Source organism: Harpegnathos saltator, unplaced genomic scaffold, assembly GCF_003227715.2.
Source record: "Harpegnathos saltator strain DR-91 unplaced genomic scaffold, Hsal_v8.6 scaffold540, whole genome shotgun sequence".
In the NCBI taxonomy this organism is placed as follows: Eukaryota; Metazoa; Arthropoda; class Insecta; order Hymenoptera; family Formicidae; genus Harpegnathos; species Harpegnathos saltator.
The window spans coordinates 10180-30477 of NW_020230361.1; the positions used below are offsets into that span (position 1 = coordinate 10180).

Consider the following 20298-nt stretch of genomic DNA (forward strand, 5'->3'; position numbering starts at 1 on the left):
TAGGGAAAAGATTCATGATCGCTGCCCTGAGCAACTGCAACGCTTTTCGAATCATCTATGTTGGCGCGCTTTTACTCCTCAGATTTCTGTCATTAATAATTATTGCGAATCTCGCAAAATGGTATGGGACTTTTATGTTTGTCTCAACCCAATCTACCCTCACACTTCGGGTTGGCAGCTAATTACCGGACACTTCGTATAATCTTCATGATATTAATCATACACAATATCACAATACGTCAATTCTTTTTTTTTTGCACATGTTAACATGTTAATTCATGTTATAAACGCGTAACAATGTGCGAGACCGTGCTTGTCAAATATGCTATTATAGTTGTAGCACGGACATAAACCGCTTAAAAATGGATGTAGCACGGACTGCCACCACATACAGGTTTTACCGCCGAAACCTGAATGTGGATGTAGCCTCGTAGTTCCCCTCTCAAAATGGATGCAGATGGCGGCCTTTCCCAGTGCGAAAAATCGGTGTCGTCGAAAACACCGTGTTGGCCGCTCTCACGTTCCTCTCTGCTTTTACACTTATTATCGTTCTTTTCTTCCCTTTCGTTTAAAAAAGAAATATTATGTATTTTTTGTTCTAAGTGCGAAAAGTGTAACAAAACAGTCCCTATCGGTGTCGTTTTGCTCGTTGCAGTTGACATCTCTCGTTACCGTCAAACCACGAAGAAAGAGGTTGAAGTTGAAGCATGGTCGTGTTGGCCTCCTCGCGATAATGTCGATGACATTCAACGGGATTTTCTCTTCAGTACTTTAGATATTATCAAGACTTTCACGCGAATGATGTAAACGCTCCTTCATGTTCCAAGCTATGAATGTCACGACTATATTTGTACCAACATAGCGGCATAGCTCGCGACGGATCAGCTTGTCGTAAGTGTGTTTAGGTTAGGTGAAATGAAGAATCTCATTCATAAAATTGACCGACTGACAGATGTTCAAGCGATGACAATGTTGCGACTCTCGTTCATTCGTACAAGTTTCTGCTTGATCGGCTGAAAATGGATACATTGATTCGAGTTGCCTTAAATCCGCGATCGATAGTTTGAACTGGGAAATGTCAATTTCCGACTATGAATTCGTAAGCCGAAATTAATGTAACCTTTCAGTCGTGCTGTCTAGAATCTTTTTTAACTTTCTCTTTTCCTTTTTCCGTACACTCCGAGCCTAATATAAAAAAAAAAATATAGCACATATATTTAGGTGGATAAACGGATTGAATTTGCAACAAGGAATTTCAATGAGGATTTGCGACGGGACGTTGAATGAAAATTCTTCCAACGGAAATCGCCACTCAAGTGATGAACGCGAATACGTTGAACTGAACTTCGAAATCATCAAGCAACGAGTGACATCACAGCGCGATTGCTCGATGTGCGATTTCAGGCACGAGCGCGTGTCCTTCGAGTTATAGGATAATTATCCGATGCTCATTCGCACGTAATGATCTAAATTGAGCAGTACGCGTCCGTTGCGTGATGTGATACGTCGTGCAGACAGCTGTATCACGCGCGCTCTTCGACTCGCATTCTCGAAGTGCGCGAGGATACATGCTTCGGTCACATTAAATCAGACGTTGCCCAAGGATCGCGCTCTCCTCGTTTTTTTTCTCTACCAGGAAACCACATCGGTGGAGACGTGCTCGCGCTGTTCCGGAGAATTCGGAACAAGGTCAAGAGTCAAGTTGCTGCCAACGGATCGGAAATTATCCTCGTTCACCCCTCCTGAGCGACGATTTTCGGCGGGACACTCGGCGATCTCTCGGCGATCTCTCGGCGATGTGGCCGATAGGCGCCAAATTCTTCCCACCATGAGAGACGATGTAACATCCGTATAGGCGTGCGTGATGCCCGACGACTCGTGACGTAGTTTTAACCGGCTTTTAACCAGAGCGAAGTTCAGAGCGAGTACGTATGCACATACGCGGAGTCCCGCAGAGTCACGCGAAATTCACCCGATTGCCCAATCGCAATGCAACATGCAAAGAAAGAAAAAAAAAGAGAAAAAACAGGAACGAAGGCTGGCGCAGTCTCACGTGTGCATTAGGCAATTGGCGCGTATCGTAACTTTTTTTTCTTATTTTGAAAGGTATCGCACTCGCACGCGTAGCCTGACAATTGGCACGGTTAACATTGCCGTCCTTGGTGAGCGCGTTTGTTTTCTGCCGCCGAGGCGAAGGCTGTCGGGCTTCCAACTACTTCGACTTACGACACGTGATAACTCTTGATGGACGATTTTATGCCTGGTACCACATTCGCACGAGCGGTACGTTCGGCGAAATCCACGAGACCGAAAGAGAAAGCCGAAAAACAAAGCAGCAGTAACGGAGAAAATCGCGCGAGTTTCTCCTCTTGTAGTCTCATTGGAGTCAGCGTCGACACTCGGGGAAAAATCGGCCGATGAACGGACTGCGAGGCGGTGACGATTGTTTCCCGTCGTCCACAAGAATATCTGGACGGAACATTCTTCGATGAAAAGTTCGAATTCGCGGTAGAGGAGAAATTAGGTACTTTGAGTTTTCCCGCCGCGGCTTCTTCGCGTATGTCCGCTCGCAACGTTGCAACCGTGACATTTGCAAGCGACTGAGCAAGCACAGCACCTTTGAGAGGAACTGCTGCTCACCGGCTAAACTCACAGGGACTTTCGCGGGGGTCGAAGACCGATAGGATGGCTTTTTCTAATCATGTACCGATTGTTTCTTTGATCAAGTGTTCGGGGAAGAGAAGAGAAAAAAAGATCAGCTTGTGCTTGATTGAATGGAGGTGTCGGTTTTGAGTTTGTCGCAAAGATGCTTACGAGCTCATCGAGCAACCCGATGTTGCAAGTTGTCAATGCGTTGTACGATGTAAACATAATACGTGAGAATATGCGAATGATAGCGAGTCGAAGCGAAGTACCGTAGCTTCTCCTCAGCGCAAATTGGTACATCTTGCCTGTCAGTTGACAGTCCGGGTACTCTCTCACGCTGACGTTGTTTCCGCGATTTCGTCATTGTTTCTTCATCCTAACCGCGCGGACTCGACGATGTGATACGTGTCCACGTATGACATATTTTACGGTCGAGATTGTTTCGTCGGCGCGCGCGCGGTCATTGGCGCGGCAGCGCGTATCAGTCGCGCTCGTGGCCGGCGGACGAGCGACGTTAACGTGTATTTTTCACGATCTCCGTAAAAAAGTGCGAAGGTTAATAGTGACTTTTACTCGAGCACGATGCAAGCTCGCGCGTTATCCGGCTATATAAGAGGCCGGACGAGCCGCGCGCGCTTTCAGTTTAGCCCGCCGGAATCGGCGAGCGATCGAGCGAGCGAGCGAGGGAGATTTGACTGTGTGCAGCGCTGTTTATACGACAGAAGGCAGCGACGGAATTTCGCACGAAGTAGCATGTATGGTAGTAGTTTATATGAAAATTAGAGTGAACTCGCGCGGACGAAAACAAACGCGCGTGTTCGACGAAGCCAGTTTAGCCGAATAGTTTCGCGGAGTTTCGCGCTCTGCCTCTTCGCCTTTCTCTCTCTCTCTCTCTCGCTCTTACGGTGAAAGTATCGGGACGCCGTTCTCTTCATCCGCCGGGACCGGTTATTGTCGCAGTTGTGGTTCCACGACTTCTTTCTTTCATCTGTGGTAACTAATAGCGCACCTAAGGACGCGTGATCCCGTGAACATCCCGGTAAACATCAAGACGTCTTGAGATCTTGAGATGTCTCAAGATGTCTTGGACGCGTTAATTAATAATCGTCTCGTGGAACTTGACCCAAGTGAGATATTGAAATTTGTATTTAGATCTGAAGATTTGAGTTTCTTATTTCGATCATGTAATACACGCGACATCTGTAAATGGGATCCGATTGCAAAACTTGCGTCTGACTCTAAACTCAAATCTGAATATTTATTTATTTATTGTGAAATAAATTTCCAGTGAAATAGTCGGATTTGAATGTACGGTTAAATCTGAGTTTCTGAATTGAATCGCATGATAGATTACGTTTATATAGTAGATATAGCAGTTTTTGACTTAGCGGTTTACACGCTTCTCCGTTTATTAAACGATTGCTAATCAGTCTATCGTAAAAACTTGCTGGAAGAACTGACGACGTTTAAACATGAAGCATTAAAGAAGCATGTTAAATCACTAGTGTCGATTAGCAGAAAATCTTACAACCATTGCAAAACCGCTGACAGCGCGGCGCAAAACGCTTACTAAGCTGCTTTTTCTGTTGAACATGACCATACATGTGATATAATCGCGATTCACGATCGCAACTCACACTTGATTCTGCTCTAAATTAAAATTTAAATGTCTCACTTGAGTATAGTATAGTAAAAACTATTGCAAACGCTAAGGACATCTTTGACACAATAATGCACCCTTAAGATAACAAGTTATATTCGAAAGACATTTATTGGATGCGTATGTTTGTGGGATAACACTTGTTCTTCTTTTTTTTATGGGAACATTGGCGATTGTGTTGCACTAATTATAAGCAATATTGGGCTTTCTAATAAGTATAACTTAGGATCGCTCAGGAGGAGAATTATATTTCCTTGCTAATTTGTTATATTTTTAGATTTAAGAAGGAAGAATTAAATCTTTTTTATGAAGCAATATATACGAAGGATCACGGATCAAATCGTTTCATTTCATCTGAAAATGCCTCGCGTTGTTACACAAGCCAGGCATAACAATAGCGAGTAATGTATTCGTTGCATATATATATATATGGAGAAGATTTACGTTTGAGTGATAACGTTGAATTATCATTCAAATACCGTCGCGACCTCTACGAAGTTGTGGCCGAATTGCTACGGACTAAGATAATATTTCTCACAACACTCGATTTGCGTGAAGTAACAACGACCAAATATTTCTCACACTAATATCATTTGATAATCGTGAAATCAGGATTAGAGAGATCTATTGGAGAGGCTGAGAGAGGTCCTTCGTATATCGTTTCTCCGTGAAACATTATTGCCCACACGCGGATTAAATTATTGCGATTAAAATATCCCACGATGAGCCTTATTAACTTGTCTTACCTTATTGAATACCAAGGATTTTACTAGTCTTTCTCTTCCTCGTAATAGCGATTCGATAGGAAAGAGGGAATGCTGGCGTTCACGACCGATCTCTTTCCATCGTGCGGGAAAATTACACTTCGATACATTGTCTCTCGCTATTCGAATTCCGTTATTACATCCCTCCGTGAGATTGTCTGAGTTTCGAGATTTTAATTTTCCAGGACGATGCTTATCCAGCAGAATACTTCGTTCCAAGTTATGCGCCGTTCATCAGCTTTAACACTTTGGCACTTGCGACAAATTTGCGTTAATCTCGAGAACTTTGTATCTCATTCTCTTGTTTGGCGGTCTGTCTGTTTTTTTTTCTCTTTACGTTTATAAGAAACCAGACGCGGTGTTCCTTCCAATTGTTTACCGAGATGTGTGTTAATCTCTGGCCCATTAATCTCCGACACGTCAGCCGTTATCCGAAGTAATAACAAGCTCTGCGTATTCCACAATTCTCATGATTCTTTATTCTTTCAGCGGAAGCTGGCCTAACCCGGAAGAATGGCGTGCGAGGCCGAGCGTCGGAAAACGAAGAACTGCGTCGGTCGCCTAGGCCGACTCGCGTCGCGACGTGTGCCGATTATCACGTGGCTGCCGAAATACAACACGGAGAAGTTCCTCAGCGACGCCATCGCCGGCGTCACGGTCGGTCTCACGGTTATGCCGCAGGGACTCGCGTACGCGACACTGGCTGGCTTGGAGCCTCAGGTATTACAAAAAAAAAAGAAACGACGATAAAAAGATAATTCATCGAAACAACGCGGAGCGAGAAATTGAATTTCAGGGTTCTACGATTCGTCGTTCGCACGGAGAGCGATCTCTCCGCTCTGTCTCGCTGAGCGAATGTCTTCATGCGAAATTGAATGAAGATTAACAATCTCAATAACAATAATAATATTTCTATCGCCGTCTCAGGATCATGTGTGCATTCTTTCCTGTAGAATTATTTTTTTTTTGCATTGTATTACTGAAATCGAGCGCTTAGAGCGCGAATAGCGAGTCTTGTTTCCGTTCTAATCGCTACTTAAGCCCGCCTTTGGTAGCGCCGCGATCAGTTCATATGTCATGAATTCGGCAGCCGCCGGTGAATTTTACGAGCAGCGCGGAGATTACTTTGTAATGTCGCGGTTTCACGCGCTCGTGTGGGCCGCGTTCTCTCTGCTTCTCGCCTCCTGTCTGGATTATATTGTTAATACGCGACGTTTGTTTCTCTCTTCCAGTACGGCCTTTACTCGGCATTCATGGGAGCGGTGGTCTACGTGATATTCGGCTCTTGTAAGGACATCACAATCGGTCCTACCGCGCTCATGGCACTAATGACTCACGATTACGTGCAAGGGAGAAACGCCGATTTCGCCATACTTCTCGCATTCTTATCTGGTTGTCTGCAGTTATTAATGGCATGCCTGCGTTTAGGTATGGCGCGGGTCAAACTAGCGAGAGAGTAGTGTGCGAAGGTGCTTTGACTTGAGCAAGACTGTTGGGGACGCTCGATAGAAAGTAATTCTCCAATGAGAGAGATATTGCCTATTGAAGCGCGCGTTAGCTGCGGAAACTGCGAAACGGTTATTTCTTTCTGCGGTATATAATACTTCACCGATAGTTTAACACGTTGATGTCCGTTGATTACACGAGAGCTGAACCCTGAATGAAATTGAATTATGAAAAATCCGATGAATAAATGCAACTCGAGACGCGCATATTTTTTACTTCGCTTCATCGGCTATGTATCGGCAAAGGCAGTGGAAGAAAACTTACGACATTTTTATCTTCGGAAAGGCAATCGTGAGTCTTTCCTTCTAGTGTGAACTCGTGAGAAACGGACATTCCCATACGCCTTTGAGTTGGCAGATCTTCATTTCTCACAAGGTTACGCTAGAGAAAAAGATTTGTGACCAACTTATTCGGTATCCGACAGAAAAATGTTTCTTCTGAGGATTACGAAAAAAAAACAAGTTCTATTGACACGAGGAGGCCTTGCGAAAGCCTTCGATAAAGTGTCGCAATCTCTTATCCACTTTATAGTCGCTCAATTATTCGAATTTGCTGTTAATTACACTTTCTATGTGGCCCAATGAAACACGGTGCTGTCATAGTCCGACGCGGTAATATTAAGGTTTCCGACGCTATTTCTAAATCAGCGCGTTGTTTTAATATGCTACTTAATTAATTATTCATAATTAGTATTTTAATTTTGTTGATATTCCTTCTAATTCATTTCTAATATTTTTATGTCTGCTAATTGACTTTTAATTATTCGCATATAATCATATTTCTTATTCGGCAAAATTTACTTACGCGAAGACCTGCGCGAGTTGACTCGTTGTGTGGAATAGAGAATCCCTGTCGCCCGCCGGCGATTATACGAGATAACTTTTATTTGCTAGTCAATATGTTAACGAACGCCATCGTCTCACGTCTAAAGAACGATCTTCTAGGTGTGCTCATAGACTTCATCTCCATACCGGTGACTGTGGGCTTTACGTCGGCGACGTCCGTCATAATCGTCGCTTCGCAGTTGAAAGGTCTGTTGGGCCTGAGAATCTCGTCGCAAGGATTTCTCGACACTCTGGCCAAGGTCTTCGAAAACATCGGCGACACGAGTTTCTGGGACACCACGATGAGCTTCTCCTGCATCGCGATCCTGTTGTTCTTCAGGGTAACGCACGAATTTTCGTTTCGGTTCAACGCCCGCGCGCTGTCTTATCGACATCGCCCCTCTCTCTCTCTCTCTCTCTCTCTCTCTCTTTCTCTCTCTCTCTCTCTCTCTCTCTCTCTCTCTGTTTTTGACGTATCTCGTGAACTTTGTAGAAAATGAAGGATATCAAGCTGTATACCGTCGGCAAGAAACCGAAGAACTATCAACATGTAATCGCAAAGACGATATGGCTGCTCTCCACAGCGCGGAACGCCATTATCGTTATCGTCTGCTCTGCCATTGCTTACAAATTTCACTCGCCCGAGACTGAGTCGTCTCCGTTCATTCTAACCGGCCCTGTGAGGTCCGGTCTTCCGCCCATTGGCCTGCCGCCCTTCTCCACGCGGCTCAACAATCAGACTCTTACTTTCACGCAAATGTGTTCAGAACTGGGCACTTCCATAGTGCTGGTGCCAATAATAGCGGTGCTCGGCAATGTTGCCATAGCCAAGGCTTTTGTGAACGGCGGCAAGGTCGACGCCACCCAGGAGCTGCTGACGCTCGGGATCTGCAACGTTCTCGGGTCGTGCGCGAGTTCCATGCCGGTCACTGGCTCGTTCAGCAGATCGGCGGTGAACCACGCGAGCGGTGTAAAGACGCCGATGGGCGGCTTGTATACCGGGATCTTGATTCTGCTGGCTCTCAGCTTCCTCACGCCGTACTTTTACTTCATCCCGAAAGGTAGCGACTTGGTTTCTATTCGTCATGCTACCATCGTTGCGATAAGGTGAATGCTTCAATTAGTGAGTTAGTAATATCGTTGTGAAAATAAATTAGTAAGTTGATAATACACATGTTGAGCTAAATACTCAAAGTTGATGGAAAGCTTGCTATTCCAACTTGCTGAGTGAGCATTTATAGTAATAATCATATTTATAAGATAAATTGGATGAATTTCTATAAAAAAAAAGGTTTAAAAGATATATAAATAATGGATAATTTTTGAAGGTAAACGACTGAAATTGTCATAAATTGGGACATTCACCTCAAACACTAATTTGTCATTGTCGCTTCGTCCTCTTGTTTTCTTTTTCAGCTTCATTATCAGCTGTGATCATATGCGCGGTGATATACATGATCGAATACGAAGTTGTCAAACTAATGTGGAGGTCGAGTAAGAAGGATCTCGTACCGATGTTCGTTACTTTCTTCTTCTGCCTCGCTATTGGCGTGGAATACGGTATCCTATTGGGAGTCGGCACGAATTTAATGTTTTTACTGTATCCTTCCGCGAGGCCTACCGTTCATGTCGATAAACGGACAGTGAGTAGCTCTGATCTGACGAGTGCATTGGCCTCCCCCTCCGAAATAATGTTTATTTTCAATTTAACATTCTGCCTCTGAATCTCGCAAAGTTCCATCAGGTTTATCGTGTGCTGCGTTTGTTGTAGACTGATCAAGGTGCCGAGTACTTGTTAGTCACTCTAGGTAACAGCCTGTACTTCCCAGCTGTCGACTTTATCAAACAATCGGTTGGCAACGTCGGCATAAAGCAAGGATCTAGTCAAGTGCCGGTTATCGTCGACTGCAGATACATTTTAGGGGCAGATTTTACAGCTGCTAAAGTGAGTATCCCGGAAAAGACGGTCCAGGCATCCTTAAGACAACGAGACATCCAAGGCTTGAGACGTGTTTTAGATATGTCTGTATTGCGTAGGATTCGCGAGAACCGAATATCTCACTAAATTAATGCAATCAGGCATCGCAAGTCGACTTGAAATCTTCATTCTGCCGTTTTTCCTGATGTAGGGTATGAAAACGTTAATTAACGAATTCAGTGATCGTAAGCAGGGTTTATACTTTTACAATCCACGATCGGACGTCGTAGCTGTTCTGAAAGGTGCCTGCGGCGACGAATTTCAGTACGTTTCAACTCAAGAAGAGCTCTCTTATCTGTTATCGACCATACAAGGTACTTGATTGTGAGACTAAACATGCATATAATATTCAACGTTGTAACAGAATGAAGAGAATGATATCGCTTCATTTCCAGATAAATCTTCGCAACAACTTCGTGAGCAAACGCACGACAAGTCGCTCATATCTATGGCGTTAAATAACTCGGAGATGGTACATCGGAATACGCGTGGTTCCTGCCATGACCTCAGCGAGGTCACGAGTACCCTCCTGCATGCAACCGCGAGTTGAACTTAACAAATGCGAATCGAGACTCGCACTCATCAAAGTTCTTACATCGTGATACTCTATTTATACGTGCATGTGAAATGCGTTTCCTCCTCTCTTCCCACCTTATTCAACCGTATACTTACATCGATAGGAGAATAAAGACGTTGAAGATTTTGTTAAACATATCTGATGTAATTGCAATCCTTATTTAACTGGCATTAAGTACATGAAACAATAAATTAAAAGCGACATTGTTTTGTAGGGATAATAAAGTCGTTTCCTAATGCAAAGTCTTAACCATTCTTATTTCTTAATATAACGAGTAATCTCTTGAAAATCGGGACGGTGTCGTTTTCTTCCGACACCTGATGGTCATCATTTCGTCATCATCTCCATATTTCTATATATACATATAATATGTAAACATTTTTCTGTCTCCCTCTCTCTGCCTCTCTCTACGCAATCTTGGTTGGCGCTTGCACTGCTATATATATATATATATATATATATATATGGTATACTGCATATTGCATATACAATCGTTATTTAACAAAGGGCTGTACCGTACAATGTAGTGAAGGCACATTAGAGGTCCATCACCAGAGAAATTATTTATCGTTAGCGGGAAACGTATTCGTTGTGTATTCGATATAAATGTGAATTATTACAACTGTAACGTCATAAAAATAATGTAAAATATTGCACTCAACGGATTGTCCTCGTTTTCAATCTCTCTCTGATACATCCAGAGTTCGGGTTAAATAGTTCTGTTAATCGTTGGCTCAACAACAAAAAATAACTCAATGTGACCAGAGCTACATTATTCTTGAATAAATTAAACAAAGATTGCCTCTCTCTTTCTCTTCCTATACGCGGATAGAGATATGGATGATACAAAATGATACACGGATAAAAACATGTGCGAATCGTCTGCGGCTCTCTTTCCTTCATCTCTCTTTTCTCTCTTCTCTCTTTCTCTCTCTCTTGTCCAGATAGCATAAATCCCTAAAAGATACCTGAAAGATGTCTAAAGGAAATAGCATTTCTCTCGGACGTTTGAATTTTAATGAAGGAATGAATTAATTAATCATTCATAATTTTGTACACCCACAGGAGATCTAAAAGAATGTTGTTGTGCAAATACAATTGAAATGTTTATGTTTTTATTAGTCTATGATATCGTTTGATTAGATAAAATTTTCTTACTGTTTTCTTTCAACATAAACATATATAATTGTATATAATTATCTATATGGCTATCTCTTAGACCAAGAGACGTATCTTTCGATATCTTTGAGATGCTTTGAGGACGTCACTTAGAGAAACTTGCACTTAATCGGAGCGATTATGCATTCAGTAAAGACCCGAAACGATGTCCGTGACCTTGCCGCGTTTTCCAATCAACGAGGAGGTCGTGTTCCTTCGGCCAATGGGGCTCTCTTTGACCTGCTGATTTCCCGAATATTTTCCCGCGTTAAAGCGGCTCTTGCCGAGACCGAAAGTGTCGTACGTCCGGCCGGCAAAGATCCCGGATTCGTTCGACTTGTTGTTGGAGAACTTGTTGCCGATTTTGTCCGTGTGGCAGAAGGAATTGTGCCTGATGCCGCTCTTCGACAATATCATAGGCGAGTCCTCCGGATTGATATCACCATTATTCCTCGCGTAATTCAGTTCGTTGTGATAATTCCATTCACGAGTTCGCTGTTCCTCATAGAGCTCGTCGCTCCGTAGCTGCTTATTGTTGTTGACGCGGTACTCGTCGTTCTTCAGACTCCTGGGCTTCGAGACGCAGCTCTCCCGCCGCGTCTGCTTCTCCAAGTCCGCAGAGTCATCGCAGAGGCTGTCGTTCCTGATCGACTTCGATCTCGTCAACTGTTTCTCGTCACGGAGCTTGGCCGCCTTCGATGCACGCTTGCCGTTCCATTGATTCTGTTCTTGCGTAATCACAATGTCGACCATCGAGTCAAGGCCCTCGTCGATCCTGTCTAAGGATTTTGTCAGCAGACTGGGCGATTTGGGTGCATCGATCGACCGCGGCCTCCTCGCGACGAGGGGCTCTAGATTGAAATCCGTGATATAAAAGAGGCCGCTATCGCTCTCCCCCCTCGACGAGCACTGGTCCTTCTTTGACACGTATGAGACGTGATGGAAAGACTCCGATCGACGCATCTTCGAGGTTCTGGAGGAACCATCGGTAGCCAACAGCAGCGGCGGCTGCTCCCGTTTGCCGAGATTCTCCGCGCCGTAGTGCTGTAAGCTGCGTTGCTCGTCGAAGGAGTTGAGACTCTCGAACTTCCTGATACGACACTCCACTCGGCTGCCCGACCGCCTCGATTGCGGACTGGACATGTTCGACTCGAGGTAATCGTGACTGGCCGAACGGCGCAGGTACTTCCGCTTCTCCACTTCGCTTCTGTACTTGGAGCTATGCCGGTGAGCCGTACGATGATCGGCGGATTGTCCGGAGGACGTCTCGTATCCTTTGGGACTCGGCTCGAACTGCCTGTATACATCGATTTGCCTGTTGAGTGTTCGCACATCGCTCATCATCTTCGACTTGGGCTCATTCTCGTAGCTTCTCAACGCGGTCTTCCTGTCCTTCGCATCGTTCTCGTCGAAGCGACGCAAGTCGTCTAGGCTCTTCCGGAACTTCGCGTCGACTTGGCTCGGCCCGATCATCAGCACAGTATCGCTCTTGGTCTGCTTCTGCGGCTGATCGTCGCTTGCGACCCTTATATGTCCGTCGTATAGCTGATGCTTGCCGTTGTATTTGAGTCTGGAGGCGCTCAGCAGCGAGTCGCTACCGTCGCCCAAGGTCTCCTCCTCCACCTCTTCGTCGTGAGAGTTGTAGATCTCTGCGTGGTCGGCGAAGTCGCAGTGCCTCGCGGCCATAATGGCCGACAGGCAAGGTGGGGTTTTTCGGGGCGGCTGCGGGTGTAAGATGGCCGGCACTATTGCCTCCTCTACGTCCGGTCCCTTTACGACGATCTTCACGCTGCCCTCCATCGACGACTTGGACATCCTGCGCGGTCCATCCGGACTCAGTCTTTTCGTGGCGCTCGAGTCGGTGCTGTAGTCTTGATCGTTGCCAAAGTAAGTCACCTGCTCGCCCTTCACCTGGCTCTGCGACGCGTTGGAGCTCGTGTGCGACCTCAGCATCCTCGAGTCTGCGCATTGATCCTTCTTCATGATCTTGTCGTATATGTAGCTCTCGGAGTGGTTCAGCGAGATCTTGGAGTTCGATCTGTAGAGTTTGTTCTTGGTGGACTCTTGCTGGTTGCGAACGACTTCCTGGTGAACGTCAGGGCCGCTGTTCGACGTCTGAATCTTGTCGCTGAACTCTTCCTCGGCGTCCTTCACGATGATCCTCAGCTCTTCGATCACATCGTCGATCGTTGTCTCTTGGTCGTTGCTCTGGGACGGCGAGGTCTTGGGCCGATTGCTGCGCGCTTGGTGCTTCGTATCCTCGGGGCTACTGGATCTCTCTGATGAGCTGATGCCTTCGTCATCTGCGTTCGACGACACTTTCGGACTTTTGACCGCAGCGACGACAGTGGCGGCGGTGGCGGAAGTATGGAGAGTCGCCGAGGTTTTCTCGCGCTCTTCCAGACTACGGTCGTTCCGTTTTTCGAGCTGTATCTGTAGAAGCGACATCTTCTTGCTAAGTATCCGGCAGGTCTCCTCGGCGCGCATCACTCTGCGCTGTAAGGCCTCCACGTCGACGCAGTTGTGCGTCCACTTTTGAACCTCCTTGTGCAGCAGATCGGTCAATGCGTCTTCCTCGTGCCCGTCGAATTCCCTTAACCAGTCCTGAAGAACCTGCGGCTCTAGGCCAGCTTCGCAGGCTTCAGCCTGGAAGTTAGTACATATATATATATATATATATAAATATGCGAAAAATATTAATATAAATATAGACAATATCGCCAATGTAACATCAATAATAAAATGTTAATGTAACATAAATACTTGTATAAAATATCAATAATACAGCGTTAATAAAATGATACAATGGGCTAATTATATATCTTCACACGTTGTACGACGAAAACAGAAGATGAAAGATAACTGTTTTCAGCTTCCTGTGATCATCCCCGTGATCATCTGAGATTAAGACATCAGAAGCGAAAGAAACATTCCCGAGAAAAAGACGTTGAAGTAAGAAGATATGTCTATGAAATGATGCAATTAACATGGCTGATGTACAAAACGAGATGGGAAACTTTCCCTCTGCTGCAATGATCAAGAAATAGTCATAAAGTTAATGTGACAAAATCACGTAGTCGAAAGGTGGGTCGTCACGAGTCGTAAAATCAACGTTACAGGATCACGCAGTCAAGAGAAGTAGGCCGTGTGTCACGTTAATTTTATGACTGCCTGCTGATTATCAGGAAAAGAGTTCTCGAAGTATTTTACTAAACCGCTCGGTCGATCGTAAGACTCAATTTATGGGCTATCTTCACTTCGATATGCATCGTCAGAATATCAAGAACGTATTTTCTCTCTTCTAATTTCTCACTCAATCGGGATGTACGTAGCGAAGAAGCAGGAGCCACAAACATTTCATTTTGAGTTCGCGTTACATGTATGTAAAAAAAAAAAGTTAAAAAGCCGGAATAAATATAGCGTCGAGCGTCGAGAATAGTCGCTCAACTTCTCACCTGAATGTACAGTCTGGTTTGCGTGCGGGGTGCGGATTTTAGAAAAGCGTTCAAGAAGGAGACACCCGCGACTCTCAGCGCGATGGCTGCTCGAGGGGCCAGAAGGGCGCCAGCTAAAAATCGGAATCTTCCTCCTTCGCCATACTTGAGTCTCAGAGTCGACACCGCTTCCGAGACAGCCGCGTGTCCACCCGGCGCTTGGCACACTTTCGTCAAGAGCTACAAACACATCGTTATTATTTAAAAATTTTAGATTTTTAATTTAATCAAAAATTTAATTTTATCCAGTAAGTTATAGATTTGTTGAATCACTCGGTTTCCCGAATTTTCTCGAGTTAGCGAGTTTTCAGCTCTCCGCTTTATAGCGCCGACAGGAGTCGATCGCTGGTCATTAGTGCGAATATTTGAATTATGGGAGGATGATAAATCGCTTGTGACAGTGCGATTAACGCAAATGTGGCAAAGCAATCTTTCACACACACATCGAACTATCCTATATCCCAATTGTTGATATTCATAATTCGCACTCTATATTTCTTCGCAACTAGTGGAAGAGGAATACTGTCTCAGCCTGGAGTCGAACTTGGACTTTCCTGATGCGAACCGACAAATTCAGTCGGGCATCGTACCAATTTGACTACCGAGACGTCGACAATATTCTCCGCAACGCAAGTGCTTATAAACCATATATCGGATGGAAAGTAAACTGACCGCTTCTGGCGGTCATTGTATTAAAGGACAAACTATGTAAACGGGCTTTCAGAATGCAAAAGCGAAGAAAGAAGAAGAAGGGCATGACGATGAATAGAAGACGATGTTTGGGTGTGCGAATATTTAATAATAATAACAATATTAAGGCATTTTCGCGACGTAGTCGAAATACATATTATCATTATTCTTATAATTATCCTGCCATAGTTTAAATGTTCGCACCAATGATCGGCTTTAACGTGGAGAGTCGTGGCGACTTATTAACACGGGAAAAGTTGGATCGAGTGTCTACGCAAGCCAATCCTATTACAACCAATCCTATTACAACAAAGGAGAGGACCTCTCGAGGTCCTCTCCTTTGTTTTCCTTCTCCTCGTCTTCACCGCGAACGGACGCGCGCATCTTTCTCATACGCCCGCGATTTTGCGGCACGATCGCGTGCCGTGGAAGTAATTATCCGCGTCGTGTAAGCGAGCGCGCTAATTGTACCGCGCGATAGTCGCTCGCATCCTGCGCGAGTCGGCGGAGTAAGAGAGAAAAAGGGAGAGGAACAAGCCCGAGACACGTGTAAGTTTGCAAATGAAGTCGAGGCGCTCGCGACCGAATAACGTTCGGCGGATAAACGATAAAAACTGGTTTCGACGCTGAGTACCCTCGAAATAACGGCCCGCGGGACCGGGCGTTTACTCGAAACGCGCGCGTTTACGGTTTACGCGAGCGAGCGCCTCCCGAAGACGCCACACTGGACCCATCAGAGACCGAGCCGGGAGAGCATCGGCTCACCGTGCGCGAGGCGAGTGACCCACTGCCGTTTTATTTCTCTCGTAATAGCCTGCCACTGTCCGTTTCCTTCCGCGACGAATCCGCGATGCGAGTCCAGTTTATCGATCGCCGCCGCCTTTACTGTTATCGCTGGTATCTCACGACTTCTTACGATCGATTTCTTCTCGCGCGCGTCCCGTAACTCACGCTGACGCGCCTTGCGGTTCGCGCGAACCGCCGCCCCGCGCAAGGCAAGGCGAAGATTCCCGATATCGCGGGGATCGCGACACACAATGGTGCGACGGGGGAGATTCAATGGGATTAACAGGATCAGAGAATCTCAGGGGATCAGGCGCTCTTCAGGCAGCTAAGACAGACGAACTTCACTGTACGAAGATGGTGGAGACAATTCTCCACTACATCCTTATGCCGGAAACGATCCTGCAAATCGTTTCATTTTTTCCTGAGGTAATCGAAAGATAGGGCAGGTGTCATATGATGCGGAGGATAAGTATAAGTAAGTTAAATTTATACAGTATGATGGAGAGGTCTTTTTGCAAGGAAGTGCCGACTGTTTTGCGCTCGAAGTTCTATATAAGGAGCGAATTGGTATTTAGAGAGAGAGAGAGAGAGAGAGAGAAGAGAGAATTTTAATATTATTTTTTTATCTTCCTACATTATAAGCGGACCGCGATAATCTTAATACCGATGAATTATTTTAACTTGTATAAAAAAAAGTTTTCCGAAATTCACTCGGTCGAGGTAAAAATTATCAACTTTCTAACTTAACATTATTGCTATTACTGTTTCGTTGTGGCGACAAGGACCGACATTTTCGATATGGCCAAAATATAATCAACTTTTGCTTATGTATTTATTTACATTCAATTTAATTCATCAATTTATCTTTTATTATTATCTTTATCTTTATTGTTAATTAATTTTCACCACTTTAATTTGTTGTCATTTCTGCCATCATCGAGTGTAACGATAATAACATCGATTTTTACGCTAAATTATAGTTTGGATAATACATTCAATGTGTGTGTGTGTGGCAGAACAATAGCCTTAAAGTCTGTCATCAGGCTGAACACATATAAACACGACATAAAATAAAAGAAATAAAATAAACGAAATATGAGTCATCTGCAGTCCGCCCGTAGATATCCGCATTTCAACGATCTCTTCGTTATAAACGACACATTTATCGCGCGAAACGGTACAAGTCATTCAGTCGCTTTCTCTCTCTCTCTCTCTCTCTCTCTCTCTCTCTCTCTCTCTCTCTCTCTCTCTCTCTCTTAGTTGCATTACTTCCTACAATTTCAACAAAGTCACAGAGTGAATATTTTCCAACGGGACCATTTTGCCATTCTTTCTCCGCAGCTCGTCCCTCTCGCGATGAATACAAAACGAACCCACCGCCAAGCTGCCCATCGCGCCAACCTGCGCCGGTCTATCTTAACGACCCGACGACAGCTACACATTGAATCGCATTTGCCAAGCTGAAGCGCACTCCCGGTAACTATGCGACCGTTTCTTTATGCGAATCCCATCGCCGCGGAGGGACGGAAGGAGGGAGGGAGGGAGGGAGGGAGGGAGGGAGAAGAATCCCGGCGTTATTTTTCGCCGCGACGCGTCGACGTTCACGACACACTCGCGGCTTCTAATCGCTTCTTTCGATCTAACGGTATCGCGGCGCTTTGCGCGTCCGAACGGAAGTGGCGATTGTTACCTGAAGAGCCAGAACCCGAGACCGGTTCAGGCTACTGGTCAGACAGACCGCGAGAGCCAGAAGGCCGGGCTGCGCCTGCACCAAGAGTCGCGGCGCGTCCGCGCAGCGTTCGCCGCACGCGGCCAAGCACTCCACGCACCCCAGCTCGTCCAAGGCGGCCCTCCTGGTGCCGATCCTGGGCCCGGTCTGTCCCGAGTTCGGCGGTGAGCTCTGGGCCAGCTGAACGCCGCGCAGGGTCTCCAGCAGCAAGGTGATCCCGTCCGCCGGCGGCGACGCGAATTCCTGCACGAAGCTGCAAAGGAAATGGATTTTTAGCTGGGACTTGTTGGAAGAAAGAGAGACTGGCTGCTGCTGGTGCAAAAATATCGCTGGCTTCGGCAAGTACACGGCCGTGACCGGTGTAGACGGCCGATGGGGATTTGTGAGTTTTTGGGCTGCTGCGGAAGATTTATTTTTGCAAAGTTTGAAAAAGTTCAAAAAAGAGATGGGAAGCCCTCGGTAGGTGTCTGAAAAATACGCCGAGCTGATGGGTTCTGTTTTATTCGTGAAAGTTATATCCTTCGAGATTTCGTACTTCGCGATTGTGCTTCATTCGGGCCAATTTAACACGCGATAAGTAAATCTCAAAGCCGTCCAAAGTTAGTGGCTGATAAGATATAATTATTTTGCAAGATACAATCGACGATTTTCGACGAAACGTATTTGAGAGATCTGAAACAACAACGCTATACACACAGCGATAGAAATCAATGCTCGCAGCCGTAGAGGAACGATTTTGTATGTGGCCGATCTTGGTGTAATTAAGTCAACATGATCAACGCGATATAATTAAATTAATCACACGGGCTCATATGCAACGGAAGCCGCGAGTCGAATCGCTTCTCCGTAAAACAAGCAAGAACTTCGCCGTCTCTGTCGAGCATAAAAGCGCGCTGCGAAAGAAGGGTCTTTCTCCCGTCAAATTAATGAACATGTCTCGCAAGCTTAAACTGTCTCGAATCACGAGCTGATTCGTCGCGATAACCGAGTTAATATCCGGCGATATGATCCGCTCGTCTTGCGAGCGGATTGACAATTGCTTCCGCGCATAATTCGCCTCGTCGCCTACCGGCTAACCCGCTTAGTCATAGCATTTAATTTCGCCCGGCGCGAACCGCAGGCTCGCTAGCTAAATCGACCGGTCGATTTTTCCCCCGCGCTGGATAAAGCAGCGAGGCGGACCGAAAGCGGTCTCTCCTCCCGGCGGGGAAACGAGGGGGGAGGAGGAGGGCAGCTGCCAAGAGGAAAGCGAACGATGAAGCTCGACAGATCGAGAGTCCGATCGCGATGCTGTCGCGCCGTTACACTTGGCAGTTTTATCGCGGAGACCGACGCTACTTACGCCAATGAGGACGAGACGGGCGAGAGTGACGGCGACAGGTGGGAGGATGGGGGAGAGAGAGGGAGAGAGAGAGAGAGAGAGAGAGAGAGAGAGAGAGAGAGAGAGAGAGAGAGAGAGAGAGAGAGAGAGAAAGAGTAGTGACATTCTCACTCTCCGCGGAAAAATCGGCATAAACGTCGTAGATATCAAAACACGACGAAAAAAGAACGGTAATTACATAATTACGGGTCTTCCCGCTCGACGAGAAAACCAATCCGGTTTGCGCGCGCGCGTGCAGCTCAGCGAGAGCGAGTCCCCGGCGAGATTGTCACCGTGAGAGGAGAGAGACAGAGCGGGAGGACGACTCCGATGATCGGATGAAGGAATCGATCATCATCGATACGGAATATATTAACAAAGACGTCTCCGGCAAGACCTGTCCGGCCGCTATCGTGATATCGTCGGCTACAACGGCGACGGCGGCGGGCCAGGTATCATTTATCGGAAAATGCTAAGAGCTACTGCTAGCGAACTGGACTAACAAGACCTCCCCCGCCGCCATCCGCGGCCATCGCTCACCCTTGAAAACAGGCCGAGCTTGAAAATGTCTGGCGCATTGAGAGCTCGAATAAGGTAACCCAGGATGGAGCGTCGATGGAGCGGATGTGCGAAGAGAGCTAAGGTTTCAATGCGCGAGGAGAGAGAGAGAGAGAGAGAGAGAGAGAGAGAGAGAGAAAGACTCTCTCTCCGGGAGAGTCACTCTCGGCGACACGCTCGCCGATTCTAACAGGGTGCGCGCGTCCGCGTAAATCGAGGCCTGCATTTCACCTCACGATCGATTCGAGTGTCCTCTTACCGCGACTCTGACTCATCATCGCCGGCGCACTCGAGAGCGACGGTAACGCGAGGTCGTTTCCCATTACGACGACCACTGTGCACAAGCACATGCATACATACACACACACACACACACACACACACAGAGCTCGCGGCTACGCGCGTTCGCCTTAAGGTAAACAGGTGCGAGGACGAGGAAGTTACACCTGTCACCGCTGACGAGCCCATAGTGAGCGAGCGATTTTTCTGCCGATCCTGCTGAAACCATCGCGAACCCGTAATCGCCGATCCTCGCTCTCCGCCGTGCGCCGACATGCGTGCGCGTGTC

At 46.3% G+C, this 20298-nt stretch overlaps 2 protein-coding genes across 10 annotated transcripts in view; one reads left to right on the forward strand and one right to left on the reverse strand.

Moving 5' to 3' along the window:
- Positions 1 to 494: 494 nt before the first annotated feature.
- Positions 495 to 10197, forward strand: LOC105185025 (sodium-independent sulfate anion transporter). 5 transcript variants are annotated; one of them, XM_019842248.2, is made up of 11 exons: positions 495 to 891; positions 1222 to 1458; positions 1637 to 1925; positions 5560 to 5790; positions 6303 to 6498; positions 7521 to 7741; positions 7894 to 8461; positions 8817 to 9043; positions 9172 to 9345; positions 9530 to 9692; positions 9774 to 10197. In XM_019842248.2, exons 4-11 carry the CDS (start codon positions 5584 to 5586, stop codon positions 9926 to 9928), a joined length of 1911 nt encoding a protein of 636 aa, XP_019697807.1. In that variant the 5' UTR covers positions 495 to 891; positions 1222 to 1458; positions 1637 to 1925; positions 5560 to 5583; the 3' UTR covers positions 9929 to 10197. The 5 variants fall into 5 exon arrangements, with proteins under 5 accessions (XP_019697807.1, XP_011142537.1, XP_025159201.1 ...); XM_011144235.3 differs by lacking the exon at positions 1222 to 1458; XM_025303416.1 differs by lacking the exons at positions 1222 to 1458; positions 1637 to 1925.
- Positions 10198 to 10375: 178 nt separating this feature from the next.
- The window catches only part of mwh (multiple wing hairs), a 58262-nt gene continuing 48339 nt past the window's right edge, over positions 10376 to 20298 (reverse strand). For all 5 annotated transcript variants that reach the window (XM_025303413.1, XM_025303414.1, XM_025303415.1 and 2 more), the window contains 3 exons: positions 17774 to 18065; positions 14569 to 14787; positions 10376 to 13759 (listed from right to left, as the gene is read on the reverse strand). In XM_025303413.1, coding sequence (XP_025159198.1) covers positions 11261 to 13759; positions 14569 to 14787; positions 17774 to 18065 — 3010 coding nt within the window. In that variant the 3' untranslated portion in view covers positions 10376 to 11260. The remainder of the gene's footprint in view (positions 13760 to 14568; positions 14788 to 17773; positions 18066 to 20298) is intronic.